Source organism: Nannospalax galili, unplaced genomic scaffold (assembly GCF_000622305.1).
Source record: "Nannospalax galili isolate Female #2095 unplaced genomic scaffold, S.galili_v1.0 scaffold744, whole genome shotgun sequence".
In the NCBI taxonomy this organism is placed as follows: domain Eukaryota; kingdom Metazoa; phylum Chordata; class Mammalia; order Rodentia; family Spalacidae; genus Nannospalax; species Nannospalax galili.
In genome coordinates, this window is record NW_008351509.1 from 1,083,095 (window position 1) to 1,096,345 (window position 13,251).

The following is a 13,251-nucleotide window of genomic DNA, read 5'->3' on the forward strand; positions in this document are numbered from 1 at the left end:
TCCATTAATGAGACCAGAATGAAGACAGGTAACACATAAATTTACCAAGGGAAAAGCAGGAAACTCTGATTCTACCTTTATTTATAAAATGGGCCTCCTTTACCTTTATTTTTTTCCTTTTTGCATATGTGTGGTATGTATGTGTATTCACCTATGTGTAGGTGTACTTCTGTGTGCAGATACCTTCCTTAATTGCTGTCCATTTTGCATTAATGAGGGAGGGTCTCTCACTTGAACCCAGAGCTTGTGATTCAGCTAGTCTAGATAGTCGGCTTCCTCTGGGGTCCTGTTTTGTTTCCTGCGCACTGGGATTGCAGAAGGGCCACCATGCCCTCTGGTATTTACATGAGTGCTGGCGATCTGAGCTCCAGGTCTCACGCTTGTGTAGTAAATGCTTTGCCCACTGAGCCATCTCCCCAGGCCCTCCTCTTACATTTCACTAACTTCTATATAGAACTGTAGACAATTACATCTGATAAAAATTCAATTTCTAAGATTGGTTTGACTACTTAAGCAATAATATGCTCATAATTACAATTAGCCAAAAAAAATGTATTAGCTACAAACAGCAGCTAACACCAGAAGTGCAGGACAGCCTTCCTCACGCTTGGTTCCTGCCAACCACCACTGAACCCTTTCCTCTCTCTTCACCTGGCAGCCCAGGCTGCTGCCACAGCCCACTGAGCTGGCCTACAAATTGTTATCTGTGGGCCAGACAAGGCTGTCAGAGATGTGTCATTAGAGATAAAGCTGTGGTATAAACTGCTTTTTTTTTCAGTCCTACTAAAGTTGGGTTCAAAACATCTGAGATTTGACTGAACACAGCATGTGAAATGTACAACTTCTGACTCTTTCATGAAGAGTGCATTATCATGAAACAAGTATGTAATGACATACCTAAACCATGTTCAGACTACCTCCCTGCCAAGGTATTTATACATTTGGAACAATCAATGCAATCACCTTTCCCACGGTATCTTTATACCACACTCACATGTTAGGTAAGTGCTCTACCACAGAGCTACAACTCCTAGTCTTGTCATGGCATCTCTTATGCATGAAAATAGTATGTAATATACACAAACTAGAGTTAATAGCAGGAAGTCCCTAAATAACTCGCTAAAATGCCATGGTGCTGTGTGTAATAACTACGACTACTACTCAGGATATAAGATAAAGGGGAGGAAACTAGTTTGAATCTGACAGAAGACTCAACACATAAGAGCAGTTGTGAATTTACACTGGTAGTTTTGAGCTGGTGTGAGTCAACTATGGGAAATCAGAAATAAAATAAACTTCTTAACAGTTCTCAGCCCACAGTGGACACAAGACGCATCTGTGGGTGACATTCTGTGAATGTGGCTTCTGTGGAATCATCCTAAAAAGGAATGTGATTTATCCCCAGAAGGGACAGCCTTGAAGCTACTCTGCAAGAACCACTAAAGGAAGCTTAGTGCCAAACTAGGTCATGCTTAGCAAAATATTTTTTCCAACAATTAAAAGAAATATAATTTACTTTCTCAGTATTTCAGATACAGAAATGACTGAATAAGTTCAAAGCAATACCGTGGTCAAGGAGAATTTACTCAAGCCTGAATATAGAGAAAATGAGCCAGAAAGGCAGTTTAATTGCAGATGTGTAAAGACGACTCCTCTGGCCAACCTTTTGTGATGTGTTAGGAGAAATGGTACGTGAATAAAAGCACTATGAACAATAGTGCAGCTATCTTCTCATCAGTCCAAATGAATACTAAATATTAAATTTCATCTAAGTAGTAAAAATACGATTCCTCTAAAACACACTTTATGGTTCCTTTCAAATTATCCTAAATTAGTTGCTACAGTCTGAGCATAATGGAGCAAAATGAACACCCCATTTATTAATCACTTGCTGAACTCTATGACAGAACAAATGATATTTTTAAGAATTCTTAAAATAATAGAAAATTTCAAATCTCATTAATAATTATTTCAAGCACATAGTCCTGCCTTAAGTACTCATTCAATAGATATACCCTAATGTCACAATCGCTCTAATTCAAAGTGTTTAGAGAACAACAAAGTGTTTAGCAATCCGAATAGCTGTGCACAGTAAACAAGTACACAGAAAGCTCTTACGGTGGCAATCGGTCCATCAACGTGATAATCGAGGCTGAAGACATCCCATCCAGTATCACCTGGAGAGACCTAACAGCAATGAAATAAACAAAAAAGAAATAGCTGAAAGGCTTTGCGTTTACTGCTGAAGAACCTGTCAACCGCTCAAAGAAAAGGCAGCAAAATAAGGCACATGTTTTTAAACTCATAAGTATTCAGGTGCCACAAGCCTCCTTGTCAGCATATGCATCCGCAGCAGTGAGAGGATGGTAAGGCACACTATAGGTGCTTTGCCATTGTGTAGGAATGAACAGTGCTGTTCTGAACAACCACTACAAACATATATTCAAAATTCACCACCCTTTTATGACAAAACCCCACTGCCTCATAATAGGTTCCAAATCTCCTAAGGTCTGTATATCAGTGGGTTTTAGTAGTGACCCCACAGGTCAGGCAGTGAGGATTCATGTTCATAAGCCTGAGTCTAAGCACAGCCCCTCCTGCCACAACAACTCCATAGACACTGACAATCTGGGGAACAATGTTCTTGCCTGCTGAACCTATGCATCATCTCCAATGAAATGTGGTTCACTTCACTAAGTATCTGTGGTGCCCCACACGCTGGGGCACCTGTCTCATGCACAGTACCCAATATGAGCCCAAAAGCTCCAGGAGATGCCCCCTTAATAAGACTGTGGCTTTGAGGAAAGGGGACTTGCTATAGTACAGGGCAGAACATACCCAGCCTGTGTTCTAGGAACAGCCAGACTTGTGCCTTATAGAAGCAAGACATTCAGGACGAACGACATCAGGACCACCTCAGTCATGTCACCTACCTCCAGCAGCCGCACATCCAGCCTCCTGAGGATCTCGGGGCTGTCAAATTGGGCGTTGGTGGCTCTTACAGCAGTTTCAAGAATTCCAGTCAAGTTATGTTGATATAAAGTTGTTGCTGGGCGAACAAGTTCTGGTCTTAACAAATTTTAAAAAATAAAGATGTTATTTGAATTTTTAACGAACTTTTAAAAAATGAACTAAAACAGTTAAATTATAAAACCTGAAAAGGGGTATGGATAAAATGTAGTTATAAAAGTTTCATGGTGCCACTCAGGAACCATCCTGTGATCCCATTTAGGTTTCTTGGCAGTCCTTTGAAAATAATAACTCCCTAACCCATCAAAATCCTACATATGACCACTGGAGAGACAACAGAGTGGGACTCCTCCTCCAGACACCCACACCCATCCTCTGAGAAGTGTCTCCCTTCCTTCCATGTACCTCTTTCTCTTAATTCTCATGTCTAAAGTCTATTAAAATGTCTCTAATGAACCCTCACTCCATTTCATTTTAATAAAAAGCTTCATGCAAACAGGGTTTTAGAAGGCACTTTTCTTCAAAATCTTAAAGACACTAATTTTCATTCAGCCTAGTACTCAGATATGCTACACGTGTTGATACGGGTTTCTACACTTACAACTAGCCTGTGGGTAGCATGATTATTATCATTTCTACAGAGACTCAATGAGAAGATCTTCTGGGTTTCTACACTTACAACTAGCCTATGGGTAGCATGATTATTATCATTTCTACAGAGACTCAATGAGAAGATCTTCCTTAAATCTAAACAAGTAGGGGTGGATTGCCAGTTCCAAAAGCCCAAAACCGCTGCACCATCACACACTCACCCATCTCTGCTGAGTTACTGAAAACCGCATTTCAAAACAAGAATACCCCACTGCTCCAATTAAGAGGTGCCAAATACCTCCATGTGCAAACATGTCCAACGCTGGGCGAAGACCAGGTGAAAAGGCGCTACACCACCACCCACAATAAACCTGAGGCAAAAAGTAAGTGCAGTGGTGGCACTCTTAATACCTACACACTTAAATCACACCTTTGAGAAAAAGGTGCGTTGTCAGAATGACACTCCAGCAGAGGCAAGCAGAGGCCCTGGATGAGGCAATCTGCAATACTACCCAGACCTTTCAGGTCACTCAGCCTCTACTTTGCTCCATCCTGCTAGCCTGCTTGTGCAAGTGTCCACTGTGCACTCCCAGTCCAGCCCAGCACCTAGAGAACATTTCCCCTCTAACAGCTCATCGCCACAATCTACCCAGTACCTAACTCTCTAGGGAACCCCTTCACTTCTGGTGTGAAAATGCTCTTCCATAGTGGGATTGCCATACATCTACACTGTCAGTAACTAGCTCTAACTCAAGCCATGTACAGAAGGTCAGCTCACAAACTCCTAGGTAAGAAAGGACAGCAGGGGACCTTCAGGGAAGTGAGATAAAGTCAAGGTTTGAGGCCACAGAGCCAAAACAACAACTTCATTAGCACAGGTAAGGTGTGAAGATAACTTGCTATTTTGTTTTCTGAGGGAAACATCTAATTCTTTTGTGTGTCTTAAAGGGAATGCTGCAACCCAGCAAAAGTCTATTCTTGTAAGCGCCTTAGTTTCTGGCCCTGCCTTGACTACACTTGACCTGCTCACCAACCTTGTCCAGAGTATCTGACTGTTCTGGAACAGAGATCTGGGGGACCCCAACAGGGAACAGGATGAGAAGGGTAATGGCTTTGTACTGCTGCATAAAGCACAGAACTAAAAGGTCAATTTAAAATATCTAGTTTCTCAAATTAATTTCAAACCAAAGCCAAAATGAACTGTGACTGCACCCAGCTCCTCCCACTCAAGGAGCCACTGCTCATGCCCAGTGCTCACGGTTTCCTCATGAACACAGCACGACCCACAGCTCATGGCCTGCTGGCAAAAAGAGCAAAATAATGGACTTTGACCCATGAAACTTTTACAATTTTACCTACATAGAGTTTATTTTAAACACATGCTCTGTAAGAATTCAACTTGTTTCCTTCTAACATCATTTATTTATTTATTCTTTTTTTTTTTTTTTTTGATCTTTTTGAGACAGGGTCTCCCTGTAGCCCCAGTTATCCTGGAACTCACTATGTAGACCAGGCTGGCCTTGAATTCACAGAGATCCGCCTGCCTCTGCCTCCCAAGTGCTGGGATTAAAGGCGTGTGCCACCAAAACAAAAACTATCAGGTCATTTATAAGATTAAAAATACTGCAAACTTTAAAAATCAAGTTTCTTACTTTAGTAAATCCATTAAATGCCTTATAAAATCTCCTTGACCAAGAAGCAAGTATCGCCTCATTGCCTGCATGTGGTCCAGCAAGCTGTACTTTTTATTGAGAACATCCAATAGGTATTTGCTGGTCTCGAAATAAGCAGCATCAATTTTCCCTTGAAATGCATTTTCTAAATCTGTGAATAAATCTGCAGCTGTAAGGAACAAAAGGGAAAAGCACAAACCCATACGTAACGTGTATTTCAACAAGAACAGTAAAGGCTGTATAGAAGCAGTGCCAACCCAGCAATGCAGACCAATTCAGCCACAGCAGTAGCAGTGAAAGCAAAGCAGTCCCAAGACAGAGAGGCCAATGTCCAGCCGAACCAAGAGCAAACCTTGTACTCAAGATTTTCAGAACAGCCATAAGCACTTCATGTAAAGTCAAGGTCACTATGCAGGCTGAAACTAATGGAAGTCTCACTACCACACTGCAGTGATGGAACAGAGATGAATTCCACAAAGGCCTACAGAACACTTCGACAAATTAGTCCTGAAACCCAAACTGTTCACATGGATTGAACGTGTGAGTTTTACAGCTCTGTGAAAATTGGCACTACTCAGAGTTCCAACAGGGCCATGAGGACTCAAGCGGTCAACCTGCATCATTTACATGAGTACTCCGAGCACTATAAAAGTTCATAACTCCAACATCACAAGGGGTCTCCTGGCTCACCTCTTAAACATAGGCATCTACCCAAAATTTGACTCTAGATCCCATATCTAGGCACCCCGGAAGGTACATAAAAGTCTTCACGTAAACCATTTGCATGAAGGCTGCAGCTGTCAGGGATGGTACAGACCACCTAACGACCTAAGGAGCTCTTGCCACATCAGCCTTGTCCTGAGCCTCGCCTCCATGCGGAAGCGGGTGCTTCCCTTGTCTCAATATTCTGTCCCAATCTTTAGTTGGAGTTTTAGTATACCACTGCCAATACAATGTCTTATGCAAGGAAAACTTTCTAAATGAATCAAGATGATAAGAGTAATAGAAAACTATAAAGATAACTATATACAAAATACCATGAAATTATTGACGCTGGGGTATGCAGTAAATTGGAGAGAAAGGAGGAGAGGGTAGCAGATTATCAGCTGATGAGGGACTCCATTACACTTTAAAACAGAAACTGATCTCTGTTGATTCAGAAAGAGCCTGAGTCCCACAGTTATCATCATCTCCTTCTCTACTTCCTTATTTTGAAATGCTATCTTTTTTATCATTAGAAAAACAGTAGTGCAAATTACTAAGCAGGAGGAAATAGCTTAATGTATTTTAATATGACTACTTAATGCTATATAAAGCAGAAATTAAACATTCACATAGCAATAGATAGTTCATGTGTACATATACACTAATATGTATCTTAGTAATCCAGGTAATCTGTAGATGCTATAAACAAAGAGTTAATTTAAACAATATATGTCACCACCACCATAGTGTCACCACTGTCACATCATCACATCAGTATCATACCAGTTACATCACCCCATCATGATCAACCTCACATCTTCATCACACATCATCACATCATCACACATCATCACATCACCAGCACCTCATGTCATCATCATCACATCACCAGTGCATCACATCATCGCCACTATCATTGTATTACTAGTACCTAGCATCATCACATCACTAAAACCTCCTATCATCACTATCATCACATCACCAGCATATCACTACCTTCACATCACCATCTTCATTACCACCACCATCACTATCAGTACCACATTACCAGCATATCACCACCATCATTCCCACAATCACATCACCATCACAATAAATACCATTAACCATGACCACCATCACCATCCTCATCCCTATCATTAGCACCATCAACAAAATAATCATACCATCACGGGGTGACTCTGCAGACTTGGTCACAGCTATCATTTTTGTAGTAGGCGTCTGATCGTGACAAACTTGGTGCAAGAAATTTATTGACTTTCCTATCAAAAGAACCTAAAGAGAAAAATAAGCTATGACTGCCTTTATATAAAATTTAATTGGTCATCCAAACACAACTATTCACACATTACAAATGAACTATTGATTAGAAACTATGTGACAAGAGCATTGGGTCTAGTGTCAAGTGAGTTCCAGTAACTCAAAAGATATATTAGTAAACACATTAATGTATTCCATTAACAATAGAATATTAACAATCTAAAAATACAACAAAACTTATTTAACTAAAAACTAGTTTTGGTCATAGTCCAAATGTCTTTGGTAACAAAGCATCACAAATGGAAAGAGTATCTTCTTAAGCCTACCTTTCTAGATTGGTCCATTGTCATGAAGGAAGGGATCATCGATTTCCTCAATGTATACTTGTCATGCCACAGCCGATCAGTTTTAACTGTTGGATCTGATGCCACAAAAAACTATGAGCAAAAGTACATTGAGTATTAATAATTTATAAAAAATATTAGTAGAGCCAGGTGTGGTGGCACCCGCCTTTAATCCCAGCACTCGGGAGGCATAGGCAGACGGATCTCTGTGAGTTCAAAGCCAGCCTGGACTACATAGTGAGTTCCAGGACAGCTGGAGTTACAGGAGACCCTGTCTCAAAAAGATCCCCCCACCAAAATATATATATATATTTATTTATGTTAATAACAACAAAAAAGTTATTTTAGAAATTTATTCCATGGGGAAGTTTTTCAGATACAGAGGATCCATTCATTTATCCAATGAAACTGTTTGACAAAGCATTTTGGGCAGAAAGTTTTCTAAACTGAATTGTTTCCCAGACTTAAAACCAAACTACAACAAAAACAAGTAGCTTTCCTTGGAGACTTAGGAACCTCAGTATGAGTATCAGTGAAACCACTGCCCCACAGCCTCCACGATCTAAGTCTGAGGACCTCCCCACCCACATGGAGCTCTTCTGCCTTGGTAACGACATGGAATTCTAGAGCTTTCTCAATACTCAACTCATGTCCAGTGGCCCACTATTTGGTTGCTCCTGATCATCTCTACTTCACAGAGTGCCACAGTTTGGAATAGTCATGCCTAAGCACATGCACTCTGTTCACAAACTGCCATCCACAGACAATCCCACAGCACACAGGACTTATACCAAGGCCAGTAGCAGCTTTCCCTTGTGACTCTCCCCAGGCACCACAGCTCATCTTCCCCTTCCCACACCTACAATCCAGAAAAACAGCAGCCAGGAAAAAACTCAAATGCCATCTTTTCCAGGTGACCTGCACTACAATGAGACCGCTTTCATTTTTAACCACAGGCCTTATAGCAGTGCTCACCTGCTATAAATTTGTCTTCTAACAGCAGAACTGCTGAGGGGAATAAAGTTCAATTTGTGTGTACCCTGCCAGATCGCCCCAATCCACGCCTGTGTTGCCTGTGTCCTGCACCCTCACTAACAGGGTTCCCTGTGTTCTGTACCTTTTAACGAAAGCCCATGAACTACAAATGAAACTGAGCATATTGCCATAATGTAAACTCCCTTTTGGGTTTTTTTCCCTCCTACAAACCATCTTTTCCTGTCTTTAGCCCATCTTTCTATTTTGACTTTGATCATTATATAGATTCTTTGTGCATTAGAAATAGTGACCACGGCAGCTGTGGTGGAACACACCTTTAATCCCAGCACTCGGGAGGCAGGGGCAAGTGAATCTCTGTGAGTTCTAGGCCAGCATGGTCTACATAGTGTGTTCCAGGCCAGCTGGGGCTACAGGGAAAGCCTGTCACAAAAAGATGGTGGGGGAGTGACTACTTGGCAATCACTGCATACTACAAATTAAATTTTTCCAAGTTAATAATCTGCCAATGTTTGTAGTACCTTCAGGTTCTTGTTTGCTCTATTCTGTTTTTCTTTTTATAGTTTCTGAGCTTCCTCTCTTAAGATCTTCCCATTTCCAGATTGCAGAAAGATTCTCCACAATGTATTTGTACTATTTTCATTACTCTGAATTATTTCTATCATTAGTTACTCTGAATAGAATATTATCCTTGTAGTACTGGATACTTCTTGATTGAGCTATGTTACATTTCTAATGTTATTAAATGTCAAAAGTCAGAAAGCTTGTTAGACTCTTATTAGGTCTAATAGTGAATGATCTTGAATTTTCAATACAATCACACAATTTATGAATAAAGTTGGTTCTGTTGAAAAAATTTCAAAAGTGAATATATAAATGATCATATAGTTAGTTTTTATTAAAAGTTTCTTTTTAACTCTCACAGACATCCAAGAATCTGATAAAAAGTATCAATCTTCCCAGAAAAAAAATACACATTTGCAAACCTGGACTAGATGATAAGCCAGCCAGGAGTCTGAGGGAGCATTGTAAAAGTTTGGTAAAGAATAATTATGGCAATACACATTACTTATTTCCAAGAAAAAATATCAAAAGTTATAAGTACTATATGACATGAAACAAATCCAGTAAAAAATAAACATATTATCTGTTTGCAATCAGATTATTAATAAATTTTATAGGTATGAGTGGTGCCTGCATGTATGTAAGTGTACCAGTGTGTGCAATACCCTCAGAGGCCAGAAGAGGGCATTTGATCCCTTGGAACTGGAGTTATGAACAGCTGTTAGCCACCCTGGCTGGAGATGCTAGGAACTAAGCCAGGGTCTTTTACAAGAACAGCCAGTGCTCTTAACCACTGAGTCATCTCTCCAGTCCCCCAGATTACTGAAAAAATTTAACTTTCTCTACTAAATGTGTTTATATAATTCAAGCTTTTAAACTGCAACAAATATCGGTAAATAAGAAAAAAAAAATCCTTTAATAACTGCTACTGGCCAAACACTGAACATATTACGATTTTTATTTGCTTACTTGTTTGTTTTTGTTCTTTTTAATAGCATTATTCTCTCTGGCAATTAACTAGTTTTTCTTTTGTAGGAATTCAGTACCAAGAGTAAGTAATCAGGAAAACAAACTGTTACTGATACCAAGGTCTTGTGTTTGATCCTTGTGAGTAAAAGCATGTGAATATCAGCATTCTTATGACCACAGAGAAGGGATCAGAGGTTTCCAACTGACTAAAGCACTCACTGATCTAACTCGGGCTCTTTTGCTGTGTATTACCTTTCCAATTTAAATATGTAACTGCTTGGAGAAAAGAAACAGCTCTGCTCTAATGAGGTCATCACTTCAACACACATTGAAATTATCCCTGAGAGAAATGAGAGTTACAAGCTCACTATGAATGATCTCCACGGTTACAGTCACTGTGCTGTGACTGCCCTGTGGCTTGCTATTCAACAGATTAGATTAATTGCATATAAATTGTATTTCTCTGTTATTCACTTAAACACAAGAGCCAGTTTTTACAGACAACAAACCAATTTATCCTGATAGTTGGAGTGCAGCTGGATTTTTATCAGTATGAACAATAAGAAATTTTAATTTAAATCATTAAAAAACCTCAGACAATTCAGTCATCTTTGGAAGTTACGAACACGATGCTTCATCTAAGGGCACAGGAGCGTGCAGTCACTCTACGAGCAAACAGCTAGTAGCGAACATAAAGAATTCCTGAGTCTTTAGAACATAATTAATTCTACAAGACACATATGGCAGTGGAGGGAAGAATCAAGGTCAGAATATAATTGCAATAAGCCTTTATCTTATTGATGCATTCCCCCTCAAGGTCTTTTAATTTCTACCATTATGTCAAACAGAAGAATCAAGAAAAAAAAATAAACTGTCATTGTACAATTTCTCATTAACTACTAGACAAATGTGAGACCCTCACCCCCAACCTGAAACAGCAAAGAGGAGATTCTCTTGGCAGGCAACTCAGTTCCTAGGAATCAGACACATCAACACAGACCACAGAAACTCCCACGTCAACACCAGCCATGAAACACCAGCTTAGGACTCAGAGAAAGCTCACAGTGTCTGTACAGGGAGCACAAACCAGTCAGTTTCCCCATGATCACGAAGGTCATGGACAAGGCAAACTCAAAAATTACAGTATTTCAAAAGGAACCAGCCTGGTGCTTCCTTGACCAAGTTTATCCCTAAGTATTTCATTGTTTTGATGAGTGGAATCATTTTCATTTTGTGTTTGCAGTCTTCAATGGGAGTGCATAGAAACAAGGCATTTTAGTTACTGACTTTATATTCTGCTAATCTGAGAACCTTATCATTAAACACAGGTGCATGATCTCTTTTCCAGTGCAGAGCTATACAATGCATGCCTGGGAGTTTTCTGTATGCAAGATCGTGTCACCTTGGAACAGCTTAAGTTTACTTCTTTTCTTTTCCACTCCTGCCTTGCAGCACAATGCTGAGATGCTGAGCAGGTGTCTCTGGTTCACAGAGACAGCAGGCAGTCCCTTACCATCACAGGCACTGGCCACGTTTTGGTCACGCCCTCATTAAGGTCCTGTCAGGGTTTCTTCATCTTATCATCAAAGGGTGCTGAATGTCACATTTTTCCAGCATATCAATTGGACTGTGTCTCCTTTCACTGTTAAACATGTATGTCACATGGATGCACCACATTGAACATTCCTGCATTCCTGGAATAAATCCCCTTGTTATGGCAAACAACCTATTCAACAGTTCCAGAATTCTGTTTCCTGGTACTTTCTGGAGGTCTTGACATTTGTATTCATAAGTGATGTGGATATGTACTTGTCCTGTGCAGTCCTATGGTAGCTTCATAACATGACATAAGTGTTCTTTCCTACTGTGCTTTCTGCAGTTTGAGATGGGCTGGTGATGGTTCTGTAAGCATCTCGTTAGAACTCACCAGACAAGCCACCTGGCTGCAGTCTTTCCATGTGAATTTCCTCAACTACTTGCTGGCTGGAGGTCTAAGCACCTTTCCTATTTCTCTGTGAATCAGTCAGCAATTTCCAAATTCCTGGGACCCTCTGGGGTGCTACCTATCAAGAATCTCTTTCTCCATTTTTGAAGGAGAACCCTGCATGGTATACAATACCCAGTGATACTTGTACTCTCAGCATCTGGGCACAGAATTCTACCACTTTCTAATAAGACGTCAACAGTCAGTCTGCCTCACATGCTACATTAAACTGTTTCCCTCTATCTTTGGTGTCTGCAGTTTAATTATAATGTATCTCATTGCTTTCTGTGGATGTGTACATTATGTTTTCATTAATTAAAATATGATAATCAATGACTTTCTTCATCAGCTCCATGCCACTGTCTCAAGTGCTGACATTTTTTTCCTTCCTTTTCTTCCTGACTGTTGGACTGGATGTCCTCACCTGGCTCTCCTACAGTTAGAGATAGCTCAGTGGGTAAAGTATGTGCCATCCAAGTATGAGGACCCGAATTTGATCCCTAGTGCATTAAAAAAAAAAAAAAATGGGGCAGGGGCTGAAGAGTTGGCTCAGAGCTTAAGAGCACTTACAGAGGACAGGAGGTCAATTCCCAACACCAATGTCCAGTGGCTCTCAACCTCCTGTAACTCCAGTTCCAAGGGATCCAGCCCTCTTCTGGACTCCACAGGCACCTGTACGCACACAAGCACATTCCCCCCCACAGACATACATACATATACGCATAATAAAAAATAAAATAAATCTTGGTCAGGTGTGGTAGCACACACCTTTAATCCCAGTACTCAGAAGGCAGACGCAGGCAGATCCCTGTGAGTTCAAGGCCAACCTGGTCTACATACTGAGTTCCAGGTCAGTCAGGGCTACATAGTGAGACCCTGTCTCAGAAAAATAAATAGAAATTAACTAATTAAAATAAGCATCTGAAAAATACTGGGTGTAGTAGCACATACTTATAATGTTGTGCTGGGGAGACAGAGACAAGACGATCCCTAGGGATCATCAAAGTCAGTCTCTCCAACTCAGAGCATTCCAGGTCAATCAAAAGACCCTGTCTGAAAAAATAAGGTGGACGTTGGACGTTGCCTGATAAATATCCAAGGTTGACTTCTGGCATACGCATATGCATGCATATGTATGCATACATTCTCTCTCTCTCCTCTCTCTTTCTCTCTCTCTCTCTCTCTCTCTCTCTCTCTC

The 13,251-nt window shown here is 40.5% G+C and overlaps 1 protein-coding gene across 1 annotated transcript in view; it reads right to left on the minus strand.

Annotated features, from left to right (window-relative positions):
• The window catches only part of Tubgcp3 (tubulin gamma complex associated protein 3), a 72,724-nt gene that overhangs the window by 22,331 nt on the left and 37,142 nt on the right, over positions 1 to 13,251 (minus strand). The window contains exons 12-16 of the mRNA XM_008848404.2: positions 7,526 to 7,636; positions 7,106 to 7,214; positions 5,214 to 5,403; positions 2,934 to 3,069; positions 2,119 to 2,187 (exon numbers count right to left, since the gene is read on the minus strand). Coding sequence (XP_008846626.1) covers positions 2,119 to 2,187; positions 2,934 to 3,069; positions 5,214 to 5,403; positions 7,106 to 7,214; positions 7,526 to 7,636 — 615 coding nt within the window. The remainder of the gene's footprint in view (positions 1 to 2,118; positions 2,188 to 2,933; positions 3,070 to 5,213; positions 5,404 to 7,105; positions 7,215 to 7,525; positions 7,637 to 13,251) is intronic.